Below are 12,626 nucleotides of genomic sequence, written 5' to 3' on the forward strand. Positions count from 1 at the left end.
CCGGGTGGGGGTTCCCACTGGGGTGCCTGGCCAGTCTGGGTGAGGGGCTGAGTGTTGTTTTCAGGCCGACTGAAGCTTCCAACTGCTCCTTTTTTTCTTTTCTTTTTTTTTATTCTGGGCCAGCTTTAGCTCTGGCTCCACCTCTGAGGCTTCTGCTGCTGAAAGAAGGTATCTGGTTTGTTTCGGTTCTATAGTCGAAACTGTATCAACTCCAGCTCTGAGATCCCGTCCCCGGCCTCGCTGAAAGCAGGTTTCTGGGGTTTTGTTTAGCTTCTACATTCGTTACAATGTTTCTTAAACTAAAGCAAGCAAGCCTCATGTTAGTTTCAAGCTGCCTGGCTGCGGGCCGCCATCTTGGCTGACAGTTAATTTGCATACCTCACTGATTAGCCAATGGAAAGGGTAGCGGTCATACTCCAATTACCATGTTTCTGTTTTATCAGATAGGCTATGTAAAAATCTTACAATAATATACAGTATATACTAAAATACTAAAGTTATTATTTTAATTTGTTTATTGACTTTGAAATATTCTGTCCCACAGTCAGAGTCTTGAATAACTACAGAATCAACTGTAGAACTACTGTGTACTAATTAAAAGAGTTGATATAGAACAGTTCTATTTTGAAAGCTGCTCAAATTTATATATATAATTCTCTGTCCCTTTTCTCTTAGGTAAATGCGTAATTTCTTGACTTAATGTGTTCATCATTGCATAATGAAAATAACAGATTAATTGAAAAGGAATGCATGGCTTAATTATAAATACATCTACATCACATTTGCTAATTTCCAAAATATAAGCCATTGAATATGGAACTAATATTAAATATGCAAAGTGTATAGTCAGTCCAGAATCTGTGTCTTTCAAATTTTGAGTGTCAGAATTTCTAGGAATGTACATCTTATATAAAATTAATACACAATAGAACAAAATTATCACCTCTGTCCTACTTATTTTATTTCACTGAGTTAGTTTTAGAGTATTTTCAAATTCATCTAAATTCTTTTAGTATTATAGATGGGTTTCTCCACTCATCCACCCATTCATCCATCTACCCACTCATCCATGCAGCAAATATTTATAATCTTCTACATGAAATGTAAATTTGTAGGCACTGGAAATAAAATACTAAATAAGATAGACATAACATTGCTAATTGTGTTTATAGCATATCATTGAATACTGATAATTAGGGAAACAACCATATGAAGAGGATTTAATCACTTAGGAAGCATAATTTCCCAGAGCGAACCTCTTTCTGTCTAACTAATAACCATTTTCGTTTGAATCACACCCTTCTCTTATGACTCTGCATGAAACACAGAAGTATTTGAGTGAGTTTTATGGAACATGTTTAGGGTCGCATGTGGGTAGATGCTGCCATCAAAGATGTTTCATGTGTAAGAGGGACTGATGAAGTGAAGCGATAGCATGCCCATGGGAACAGAAGTGGAAAGTGGAGGCTCACAGGGACGTGCCGCCGCAGGTTGGTTGGTGTACTGGATGTAGAGGAGCTGGTGCTGAGAGCGTTCTCAATGTCCTGGTCTAGTTGGTCCAGTTTCATAATTAGCAGCACCATGGAGTCAAGCCGCGCCCTGTCTCGATCTTCTTTTATTTCCTGAGGAACAGAACATGTTGTTATGAATCTAAAAGGCCATTTCTTGGAAAGAATAAGCAGTGCCCTGTTCTTCCATGTGACAAAAAGGACACTGAATAATAGGCAGTCTTCTACTTAAAGGGAAAGAGAAGTTCTGTTCTGCACCATCAATGGTCTCTTCATTGGGAAGATACTAACCAACTGCCAAGAAAGCATTTGACATGAATATTAAATGCATACCCTTCGGATCAAGGCGCAGTGAAAAGGAAGTACAACATCAATGAGCACTGATACATATGTACGACTTTCCAATGAATTATTCTTAGGAAAAGTTATACTTCTCTTGTCCAGGACAAATCCATTGTAACATAGTAATAAATTATTTGTGGTTAGACATTTAAGGAGACACATTAGAGAATATTTTTGGAAGACTACTTCTGAGTATAGGAAAAAATAGGAACCAAATCTAATGAGGCAGGTTTTCAGTTTGGGCAGAGAACAAGTTTTTGTTTCATTTTGTTGTTGTTGTGTTTTTTTGTTTGTTTTTTTTTTTTTTTTTGCATGGGGCCATTTTCCTAGTGTTGCTTCAAGCTTTTATTGTCAATATTTTTTAGCAATCTTCTTTCCTACTCACAAACTTTTGAAAAAAGCCCACACAATCATATACATTTTTGTAAATTATGTTGGTTACTCATTCTAAATTCTCTATAATATAGACATATATTAATGAAAATACTGTTGCTTATAGAAATAGCTAAAGCTTCTTATTTACTAGAGTTATTTGGGCATGACTGCTTACTATTCTTGGATGTTCAAATCAAGTCAACTAATATTAGAAATCTTCCAAATTCCTTGTGTGCTGTGTAAGGTATCAGGGTTGGGTAGATATTGGGGGGAAAAAAAGATCAGGAAAAGCGCAGTAAGATTCTATTGAGGGATGCAATGGACTCAGGGAGAACCCTTTGAGGGAAATTATCATTTGTGACTCATGTTGCCATCTTCTCATCTGTCTGAGATATCTACCTAAGTGAAATCTGCTTGGAAAGGACCACCAGTGGCAACCTCAAAGGGAAATAAATCACAACAGAGGCCTAAAGGGTGTGGGTATAAGGGAACAGGTTGGAGCTTTTGCTTAGGTGATGGCATTACTAGTGGCATGACTGAGCTGACTATCTGAATCAGGTCTTTTAGTTTGTTTTTTGACTTTTTTCTTTTAATCTTCCTACATTCCCAAGCCACTGTTAGGAAGAACCATGAAAGAATAAGGTCTAGGGCAATTTCATGGATTAATCTAATTCTATAGGGGTCTCTGTACCTCAAACAACTAGAGCAGATTGTTAATGTTATAAAGAATTATCTTTAAGATGTCAAAGAATTGATTTCCTAGATTAAGTTGGTTAAAGAATCATTAATTAAGTTAATATATAGATAAGTTATTTGTGCTTATCTATATACGAGAGGCCCAATGCACGAAATTCGTGCAAGGGGCTCGGCCCTCGCAGCCCCAGCTTCGCCTGGAAGGTTGTCTGGATCATCACGCTGTTTGGCCGTTCAGTCGATTTGCATATTACACTTTTATTATTATAGATTAACTTAATGATTAAGCTAAACTTGTGCTTCGTTAACAGATTAATGTCAAAGTGAAAGAACTAGTACTCTTTCCACAAAGACATTAATTTTGAGAATAAATTAAGAATAGATTATACAGTTTAATTCTCTTCTTGATAATCCAGAAAATGGAAAACTCTGACTGAATAGAAGACTCAAAGTCCCCTTAATTATTCCTTCAATGTGTTTGCTTGTATAATTCCTTTCCTTTAAAACCAAAGTTGTCTGACAAGGTATTGTTCTTTGCATCTCTTTAGTCACAGTTTTTGTGTGATTGTCTTTTGCTTCCAAGTTGTAACATCTTCAGGCACAAAAGTTATATTTTTCTACCTGGCACACATAGAGTCCAATTACACACACTGCCCATGCAAGATGTTTTCAGGGATAAGAATAATGAAGTCAATAGGAGCCAGTGAAATAACACCTCCCAAAGCCTTAGAAAATATATTTTGATATTTTTCCAGCTACTAAATTAATGTTGGGTAAAGCAGTGTATCCTGTAGCAGAAGTCTCAGAAACAATTTGTTTTTGAATTAATGTTGAGATTGTGCCTTAAAACCACTTTCAAAGCCATGGGCTGAACATTAAATTACTTAAAATGATTTGCCAAAAGAAATAAAACCAAACAGCTCTGGTCTGCAGTATTTCTTTAGAGAAATAGCCTATTGTTTTTCCCTTTCCTTCATGATGCTTCTCCTTCATCGCCAGTCATTCCATTCAGCCTGAAGTGTCAAGTACACAGGTCAGTAGCACATGTTACATACACGTCCATAAAACGTCACGAAATAGAGTTGACTACAAATCAGATGCTTTGGATAAGTATTATTGTTCTTGTTTTTAAAGCTCAAGTATTGATAGTTTTCAAGGTGCTAACCTTTCATACGTCCATGGCTGAGCTCCAGTAAATAGCTTATGCCCGAAAACAGAAATGTGCACTTGCAGATTTTGGCTACATTCACTTCTACAGTGGAACTTTCATTGCATGCTGTCATTCCTGTCCATGAAGAGAAACTAACTTCTTAAGAAGTGAAGCTGCCTATTAACAAACTTTTCAGTATTTCAGTAACTTAACCCCCTTAAATCAAGGCCAAAATGCCAAATTCTCTTCCCTCCCATCTTTCCTTCCTTCTCTCCTGCAGTCATAGCTGTATCCAACCACTATTAAAGGGATACAATATTCATCAGTGAATAACAAGTATAAAATCGCTGCTTTCCTGAATATTATAGTCAACCATGAGAAGATGAACAATGAAAATTAACATATTCTCAAACAAGACAAATATATGAAGAAAATAAAATGGGTGCTGAGATACACAGTAACTTTGGGGGTAGTGTCTCACTTTGTGTAGGGTGGTCCAAGAGAGATTTCTGAGGATGTAGAGAGAGACAGAGACAGAGATGGAGGTGGGAGGTGGAAATGGAGAGAGAGAGAGAGAGAGAGAGAGAGAGAGAGAGAGAGAGAGAGAGAGATATTAAGGCATCATGTATGTTCTTTTCAGCTTCTGCAACCAGGTTCCCATCCTTCCAAAAACTATATTTTAGAAGAACACCAATGATCACAAATCAATTGCAAAAAACGTTTAAAACATCTAGTCCAGGTCTTTACTTAACAATTATCCAAGACATGTTTATTGGCCATCTACTATGTGCTATATATCATTCTCTAGGAAGCTACCTACCTCGTATTTGTACAGTTACAATCTTAGGAGTGTTACAAAGTCAAATTCTGCCTTCCTCTAACTCCCCAAGTCCTTCCTGCAGAACTAGATAGCATAACAGTGTCCGTTCCCTGAAATAGCCTTTCAATTATTTGAAGAACTAAGTTATGCCCACTTTTACCTTTTCTAGGTGGATCATCTTCAGTTCTTTTCATTATTTCACATATAACATGCTTCCAAATTTTCACTAGTTTTGTCAACTGTTCTCTGGACATGATAAAATTTTGTCCATGACCCAAGTAATGGTTGGTGCCCAGAGTTAACACATTACTGTATGTGTTCTCTGACCAAGGCAGAGGAGGCAAGTACCTCCCCCCATGTTTTGTACCCTTTTTAATGCAGCCTAAAATGAAGGGCCTGTTTAGAACACGGGCAGGCTATTCTTATTGGGATAGCCCTAATCTGCTTTTTGAATGAAGAAACAGAGTTTAGTGGACTGTGAGCTGACTTTGAGCCGGCGGTATGATCTATGCCTCCTTTTCCCAATATGTGCCTGCGTCCTGTTAAGAACAGAAACATCCTGTTGTCTCGAGAATGTAACCAGCTGTTGTCAAGGTATAAACATATGTAGCTACCATTGGGAAAAAGTCTCTTTCAGACACAAGTCAGTGGCTACTTAGCCAAATCAGGAGAGAGACTTCTGTTCAATTGGATTTGTTATCAAAACCTAATATGGCTAAGCCACCTGGTGCTCACTGAGAAATTTGAAAGATGCTCCTTATTTATTTCAACAGCTATTGGGTCCATGGGCAGTGAAGCCACTTTGATCACCTGGCATCCGGGGGGGAGATATACAGGGCTTTTAGGGGGTCGTCCTCTCCAGGAAGCCTCTGAACAGGGGCCTATACTACCCTTCTTTCCTTGCATCGGGGGAAGAGAATTCCAACCTGCTTCTTTCTTCAGATGCTCTTTATTGAACAATACAGGACACAGCACAATTGGGGGGTGGTGAGGCGATGCAAATGACCAGGCATTTTACAGACTGGGCAGATATGAAGACCAGTGAAGCGGGGTGCCTCCCCCAGAGGCCCACAGGTTCTATTTTCCTAATCTAAGCATTTGGAAGAAAAACAAAACAAAAAAAATTTTTTTTTTTCCAGTAAAATACCCAGATGCTTCCAAAGAGTGGATATTTGGCTGAGCAAATACAGCATTGCCTGAATGTTCTGCTTGTCAATGAGTTGTGGCATCAGAGACAGCCATAATAAATTAAAGGCTAGGCCAGGAATAGAACTAAGACTTCCTGATTCATAATCCAAGGTTCTGGCTCCTACACTGTCTTTGATTCCATAGGCATCTTACTGGCTATTCTGGGCTGGTCATGCTCCCTGCTCCCCCGTGAAAGAAAGGGACCTTTTAGCAAAAGACTTGGCTCAACTTTCTTCTGAATTATTTGATCTGTAGCCAGCTGGACTAGTATGAAATCTCATATTAGTGTTATACATTTTATTTGACAATAAATTCCTCATTCTAGACTTTCCTTTCTTAAAATAATATCCTGCCTGAAGAACCAGAAGTTTATTTACTCTTTTTTTCCTTCACAAGCAGTAAAGATTTTTCATTTGGATCGACAGTAAGATAGAGTTAATACAATTATCCTATGTCAGAGTCTCTGGGCAAGTTAAACAAAGTCAGCCTTAGTTTTTTATTCCTGTGCATTTCAAGCTGCAACTTATGCAGAAAGGGAGGCAAGAAAACAAACCAGCAACTATTTCCTATTTGTCAGATATAGTCTGTTCAACCCCCAAATCTTTGCATATTATCTCTAATGAATAACATGTGCCACTATCATTGTAATATTAGGTGGTGAAGAGTGACAAGTAATCCTCATTTGAAGTTGCTGCAAGGAATCTTTTAACTGGAATGTAAATGGTGGCCTTATATTGAATGTTTATGGTCACTCCCTATCTATCTCCTCCCACTTCTAAGGCCTGGGAAGAAAATAGGTCTCTCCTTTGCTTGGTTTTTAAACTCCAACTAGACTTCGGATGGGGCATTTCTGAGCTGGGGTTTTTGTAAATTGCACACCGAGGTCCTGAATAGTTTCAAAGGACGTTTTTGCAGCTGGGCCTAAAGAATGCTCAGAAGAGGCAGGTGTGAACCAGGCAGAGAATTGTGTGGGCAGCGATTCCTCCGTCCAGGGAAATCTTCCTCCACTGGCTTCAAAGGCCCATTTTTGGGGCTGGGATATAATTTGTATCTAAATAATCTGGTATGCGTTCTGAAACCAGTTTTCACTTTAAGTGCTAAAGGTGGAGATTGACATTCAGGGTTACTTAATACATTGACAGACACAAAGCAATATCTGAAAATCCGTGCAGTGTCTTTTTTTAAAAAAAATTTTTTGTTTGTTTCCAGTTCTCAGTAGTTCTTTTTAAAAAGTCTTTATTGTTGAAAGTATTACATAGGTCCCCGTTTTCCCCATTGACACCTTATAACCCATCCCTGCTCTCAATAGTTCTCTGCTTGGGTTCAGGTATTAAAGGAGACAGGACTTTTTCCTGGTTTGAAAACATAAGAAAAATATCTATTTAACATTAAAATTCCATAAAATGTTTTCAGGAATATAATGACCCTTTCCTTTGCAACAAACAAAGACATAAGTAAAGTTTATTATTTTTTTTTTTATAAAAATGACTTAATTTAGAAAAAAATGTCTTATATTGACTTGGCTTTGGTCAACTTACCTAGTTTTACCTCTCATCACTCTCCCTGATCTTGTCCATGTTCCTCAAGTGTCAGTTATCCTGTAGACCACCACTCTATATCTCTTAATATTTTTCTTTAATTAGGCTCACCTTTTTACAGTTAAGGGTGTATTTTTAATATATAAATGCTATATAGATAATCATGTCTTTCTGATGCATATCAAATTACAAAATTATCAAAATAACAAATCCTTCTACTATGTGACGTAATCTCCCATAAACCATACTATATTTTGGAAAATGGCCTGCTAAAGAACTGAACTTCCTTTGGCTTCTCGAATATTCCATGCTTGCTCTCATCTGCATTTAGGATTGCCAATAAAAGTATAGCATGAGCAATTAAATTAAAATTTTAGAAAAACAAAAATATTTAATTTTGGCATATGTACAAATATTGTATGGGGCCATATTGCCTGGGACATATTTATATGAAACCATTTGTTGTTGTTGTTGTTTATCTGAAATTCAAGTGTAAATGGGAATCCTGTGCTTTTTCCGGAAAACTCTATTTTTGACCCATGTAATAATACTCCTTTGGCTTAACACAGTTCCCTGCCTCAGGATGTCAGAGGAAGCCCTTAGTTTTAAGTACAATGTCACTCCAATAGAGACGTCTTTGACATGGTTGTTTCATTGAATGAATAAACAGTAATTGCCGCTTAAGTTTAGTTACACAACTTCAATGAATGGAAATGTTCTTTTCTCAGTATCTTATTCAGTGTTATAATCCTAGGCAAATCTAAGACTTGCCATTTTGTTTTGTTTTTTAGTAACAAAATAAATGGTGAAAAATGCATGAGGCTGCTCTTGTGATCATTTTAGAATTGCAGATTTACTTAAGTTGTTAATGCAGTGGTTCTCAACCTTCCTAATGCTGGGACCCTTTAATACAGTTCCTCATGCTGTGGTGACCCCCAACCATAAAATTATTTTCGTTGCTACTTCATAACTGTAATTTTGCTATTGTTATGAATCATAGTGTAAATATCTGATATGCAGGATGTATTTTCATTGTCACAAATTGAACATAATTAAAGCATAGTGATTAATTACAAAAATAATATGTAATTATATATGTGTTTTCCGATGGTCTTAGGCGACCCCTGTGAAAGGGTCATTCGACCCCAAAGGGGTTGCGACCCACAGGTTGAGAACCTCTGTGTTAATGTTTTGTACTAAATCTTCTGGGGATGAAGAAGTTTATAGTTAATTTTTATATATTTGTTCACTACTATCATATGAAGTACGTCTGTGGCTTTTTTTTTTTTTTTTTGCTTTGTTTTGTTTGTTGTTATCCTCACATGAGGACTTTTTTCCCATTGCTTTTCAGAGTGAGTGAGAGGGAGGGAGGGACGGAGGGAAAGACAGAGAGAGAGAGAGAGAGAGACAGAGAGAGAGAGAGAGAGAGAGAGAGAGAGAAGGGAGAAAGAGAAACATCAACTGGCTGCCTCCCTCTGCTGGAGATTCAGCCCCAAACCTGGAGTTGTGTACTGACTGTGCGTTGAACCGGAGACCTTTCAGTGTGCTGGATGACGCTCAACAGCTGAGCCATGGGCCAGGGCATATAGCATGAAACTCTTTAGGTACCAAATAAGCACTATACAGGCACACACAGCAAACTTCTGTATTTCTATATTTTATGCATATATACAGAAGCACAAAAGAAAGATCTGGAAGGATACCCATCCTTGGGTTTAAAAAAAATATATGGATAAAAATAAATGACAATTAAATTCCAGGATGTATATAATTTACTTTTAACATAAATATTTCTTTTATTGATTTTTTTCAATGATTACTAATTTAGAAAAGAATAACTAGTAAGCAGTAGTTCTCATATTATTAAGCTTTCATGCACATATCGTCTCCTAATAAATTTTTAAAGTTCACACGAGAACAGACGGGGCCCCATGCTTCTCTGTAACCACTGAAGTACCTAGCACAGGAATGCACATAGTAGGACTCAACAGTATTTTTGGATTAAGTCACAATTAGTTGCCTACTAAGCCCCAATTTTTAATGACCATCAAGATAATATTGCCAATCTCTAAAAGTCAAAGTTTCTAGAGAAAAAAAGCAGGAATAGCTAGAATGGGAACTTTTTCTCTTTAATTGTAGAGAACTTTCGGATGCACTGATTAGAAAATGTGCTGGCAGGAGAGTGGTTCATTGTTTGTGTCCTTACGAGACTCACCACTCTAAAACGTCTTTGTGGTATAACTTTTCTAGGGAAAGGGACATTTGAAAAATAGTCTTTTGCTTCCAAAATCTTGAGGTTACTCATCCTCTAATTCCCTGAGATCATTAAGACCTGTTTGTTTGCCTTTCTCTTGTGCATAAGGAAACCAAACAATGCCTTCTTCTTTCCCAATATGGTAATAACTCAACCCAAATTTCTGCCTAGGGAATCTAGCACACTGAAGAAAGCATTTTCCTTATCTATATACCTTGCTTGTTCTCCATAAAAACTATGTAATCATAAAAGGGACCCAATGTTTATATGATTTTTAATTCAAATGGTCAAATTCAATAATATGTGAGTCTCTTGTGGAGTTGATTTGCCCCGATTTCCTATGATGAGTAGTAATTCTTTGGCTTATCAATCATATAAACACCAATAAGTACAAGTAAAAATGTGACCGATAAGGCTTATGAGTTAGAGAGCTTACACGAATAATGTTAAATGGCATTTAAAAATGGGATTCAGGTTTTCTTAAAATATTATGGTTTGAAATATATATATATATGGTGAGGGTGGAACCAATAATTTAAAAAACTTTCTGTGTTTTCAAAAGGTGAGGTTTAGGACAATACAGTATCACTCTTCTCAGAAGCCCAAGGTAGATGAAACAGTACTTAGTGATAAAATTCTATTTTCGTGGTAAAATAATGAAACAGACTGAAAAGTAGTAACTTGGAGCTGGAAAGGACCTTTGCCGGAAGCCGGTCCATCCTTGCTGCTTGACACAGTCGCTGCAGGAAAGAAACATCTGCACAGCATATGTTTCAAGGGACCTGGCGTATATAGCATACTGTTCTTAATATGTTTGCTCCCCTTAGCGCTGTGTGTTTTAACCAAGGTCACCTCTCCGAGAAAGGTTGTTTCCCCAGGTAGGGATTTTTCCCTGAAGTCAGGGAGGGGATGAAACTCCTTAACTAAGTGCCAGGCGGGTAGTTAATCACTTTAACTACAAACAATCATGCTTAAGCTACATAATCTTTACTCCCTGGAATGGAGATAAGAAACGCCCTAACCTTTGTAATAGAAATTGACAGGATTAAAATCAACTGGTATAAATACAGATGTAACAAGACAATAAACTGCAGAACTTCTCTGGAGATCCAGACCAGAACTTGGCTGGAGATCCTGGCTAGGCTGCTGATCAACTGAATGCTGTCTCCGTGTCATTCCTTCTTCGCCGACTCCGTCTACACCTTTGGGAACCCCTGGACCTGCTGGGGTTGGACCTCGGCAGACCTTAAGTATCATGCAGTGTTTTTCCTAATACAGAATTGTCTAAGATTAGTAATATCAAGAAACAATTGGCATCCTAGGTTTTGACTGAAGGAGAAGGTAGCTGGAGAGAAGGTTAAAATATACCTTGAAAAACTACACATGATAACTGCATACATTAGTTGACAGATGGGTATTTTGGCTACTGTAAGTCTCTCTTTTTTGAATGTTTAAGTTACTCTTGGCCCATTAGCAAATTTAGTCCTGGTTTCTGGGAGGTGGTTGTATAAACTCCCCCCCCCCCCATATTTATTAAGCAACTATTATATAGATAACACTGTGTTGTGTACAAGAGATCAAACAAATCCTCTCTTCTTTCAAGAATTTTATATAACATTTAGTAGACTGACATGCACACAGCTACAAGTAAATGGAATGACTTTGTGTTTAGTGTTAGAACAAAATTCTATTAAAGAAAGCAAACCAATAAACCCAAACAAAACTAAACAGAACAACAATTTTTAAAAAAAAGGGAAAAAAGAGATTCTATTCAGGTGAAATGGGGTAAGACTCATAGAGAAGACAAACCGAGTTAGTAAGACTGGGAAGATGGAAGGCATGAAAGTGCAAAGTGTGCTGTGATATAATAGGACATAAAGCATGTTAACAACACGTTTGCATTCTGCTTGAGTTGAGCGGTGGTGTGAGACTAACTCTGGCTAAAGTGTTGTGCAAAGCACAATGAAAGATATACACTCAACATACCTAAAGATTTGTTGTATTAGATTAAACTGCATTGGTTTGCCTTGTCCCCTGAGCTTACCATGAATATTATCTCCACTTTTTCCCTTCACCCACCAACTCCCCTTTTCCAGATCTTCCTTATGCTATTTTTACAAGGAAAATAATGATGTCTTTGAAAATATATCGAAAGTGGGAAAAGAAAATGCACCCTTTTTACCCTCTTCGCAGTCCCTGTTCCTGGGCAGGGTCACTTCTGTATGGGATCTCTGGTGATGCAATATTTCCTCTGTCTATCTCAAGGTGAACCTAGATATGCCATTTAAGTGACTTGCAGAAGTAGAGATGTTCTAGAAGCCGATAAGGAGGGTCCTCTGCTAGGTCAATAAGCTTTCACCTCACTGTTCTTGGTGGCCAACAGTTGAGTCCTAACATAAAGCATCCATGATGATATATTTTTATATATGTCAAATTGCAAGTCACTCTTGAAGCATTCTAGGACTATTTAATCAGAAATGGTATTTCCACACAATTTCTGCTTTGGTGTGTGTCATTACTCAATGTAATGAAATTGTATTCAAATTTTATTCAACAACAGATGTTTGCTGATGACAAAAAGCCAAATATATGAAAAAGCATGGATCTTCCAGTAAACCTGTCACCATTATTGATACAATAATTGGAAGGACATGCTCTTCTACTGTGAGTAAGTTAAAGAAGGGACTGGATGGTATTATTCTAAATGTCTCCTTGTGGATTGAGAGTGTTGATCTATTACAGATGTAGAAAGTCCAAC

At 37.4% G+C, this 12,626-nt stretch overlaps 1 protein-coding gene across 1 annotated transcript in view; it reads right to left on the reverse strand.

Annotated features, from left to right (window-relative positions):
- Nucleotides 1-12,626, reverse strand: part of LOC102769930 (rho GTPase-activating protein 7) — a 142,186-nt gene that overhangs the window by 48,745 nt on the left and 80,815 nt on the right. Inside the window, exon 3 of the mRNA XM_006753798.2 lies at nucleotides 1,473-1,622. Within this exon, the coding sequence (XP_006753861.1) occupies nucleotides 1,473-1,622 (150 nt within the window). The remainder of the gene's footprint in view (nucleotides 1-1,472; nucleotides 1,623-12,626) is intronic.

Source organism: Myotis davidii, unplaced genomic scaffold (assembly GCF_000327345.1).
Source record: "Myotis davidii unplaced genomic scaffold, ASM32734v1 scaffold71, whole genome shotgun sequence".
NCBI classification, from domain to species: domain Eukaryota; kingdom Metazoa; phylum Chordata; class Mammalia; order Chiroptera; family Vespertilionidae; genus Myotis; species Myotis davidii.